Genomic DNA, 1,581 nt, shown 5'->3' with positions numbered 1-1,581 from the left:
AAAGACACGTACTAATTGAGCAACAATGAGCAATGTTCCCTGTACTTGACTGAAGCCGGTGAAGCTCCGGAGCTCGCGGACGAACTAGCCCTTCTAATGACTTCCATCGAAAGGGCAGTGGCCCAGAAGACAGACCGCAGTATACGCAGGTGATTTCTGAAGAAAAAAGGTGCTGGTGCCGACTCAGAACAAAGATACTCACGCGAAAAGGCCAAGCATACCACGCCTTGCCGCGTAGTAACGAGTTTGTTATGGCCGGTGATATGAATTTCACGGAGCAAGTACTCTTCTAGGAGAAGCACGCAGCGAAGGGCATCAGAAGCAACTCGGCGTGTTGCATATAGATGACTCCAGTCATAGGTAGCTGATGCAATAGCAATGCTAAGACACAGGCCGCATGGTGCAGTACGATATCAAGTTCTCGGCGGAATGATTCGAGGACTTGAAGGTCCGAAGAAGCCTGTGATAGACAGCGTGAAAATGTGAACCATTCATATGAAACAATCACCTTTCATCTTAGCGGAGCGCGGGGTCCGTAACTGTTCATACCACAGCATTCCTAGCTGCTTCTGTGTGATAGTATCATGACACGATTGGTAGATTAGCTTCTACCCCTAGATGGGATCAAACATCAGAATTTTTTATCATGGAGCGTTATAATCTACACTCAACTGGATATGTCACTCTGTGTATGAAATTCTAACGCGCATGCGAACACTGTCACAACCTGTTAGATCTTTTCATGCGGCCAAGTATCTCAGAGCACCTACAATCCCCCATCATTGTCTCGCACCCAATGAAGCTGCAGTGCGAAGCATTGGTGACTGTCATGCTGGCATTCTCGGCCTTTCGTCCTGGCCGGGCCATACTCTCCAATATCGTTCCGGGCGAGTAATTTCCTGCAAAGACTTGTAAAGCCCCGCTGACTGGTTACTTGCAGGCAACGCCGTGAAGCATCTGAAGATGGAAGAGAACAGGCCCGTAAGGATGATCGTTGACACGTCGGCTCGATACCAACTCAACACGTCCGTCGGTGCTCAAGAATGGGCCAACCTCATGCCATCCGGAGGACATCTCATACGCCTGCAAGAGGGCGAGGAAACGCAAACATACAGCCTAGCCCTCTTCCACCAGCTTCGATGCCTAGACATCCTCCGGGACGACTACGTCTCAGGAAAGCCTTCGCCGTTGCGAAAGCACTGTCTCAACTACATCAGACAAAGCGTACTGTGTATTGCCGACACTCACCTAGAGTACAGTAAGGCGGGACTGTGAGCTCAACCTGACCTCCCTGAAATCTCGAATGTTCATCGATGCGCGGGCAGTGCGGTGACACACTACATCGAGACAGTCTGCAACGATTGGACTGCAGTTTACGCGGCAGCTGAGAGGAATTTTGCACCATGGAACTGAAAAAATGATATTGTTTTTGCCTTATTGGGAATATCCAGGCGCTGAAAGTCGGCACCATGGGAATGTTACAACGCTGTTACAGTGCTTCGCAGGCCAATCTGCAGTCGCCGAAAATTTTACGCGTATTTGTCCCGTACAAATTAATGCCATATCAGTACTGAATCAGTG

At 49.4% G+C, this 1,581-nt stretch overlaps 1 protein-coding gene across 1 annotated transcript; it reads left to right on the top strand.

The window, feature by feature from the left end:
- Nucleotides 1-963: 963 nt before the first annotated feature.
- PHACADRAFT_202662 (uncharacterized protein) lies at nt 964-1,413 on the top strand (the record flags this gene model as incomplete). Its single annotated transcript, XM_007402825.1, has 2 exons — nt 964-1,271; nt 1,326-1,413. The coding sequence occupies 2 exons, from the start codon at nt 964-966 to the stop codon at nt 1,411-1,413; spliced, it is 396 nt and encodes a 131-aa protein (XP_007402887.1).
- Between the last annotated feature and the right edge of the window lie 168 nt (nt 1,414-1,581).

The sequence above is a fragment of the Phanerochaete carnosa genome (genome assembly GCF_000300595.1).
Source record: "Phanerochaete carnosa HHB-10118-sp unplaced genomic scaffold PHACAscaffold_463, whole genome shotgun sequence".
NCBI lineage: Eukaryota > Fungi > Basidiomycota > Agaricomycetes > Polyporales > Phanerochaetaceae > Phanerochaete > Phanerochaete carnosa.
This window is presented reverse-complemented; position numbering and strand designations above follow the sequence as displayed.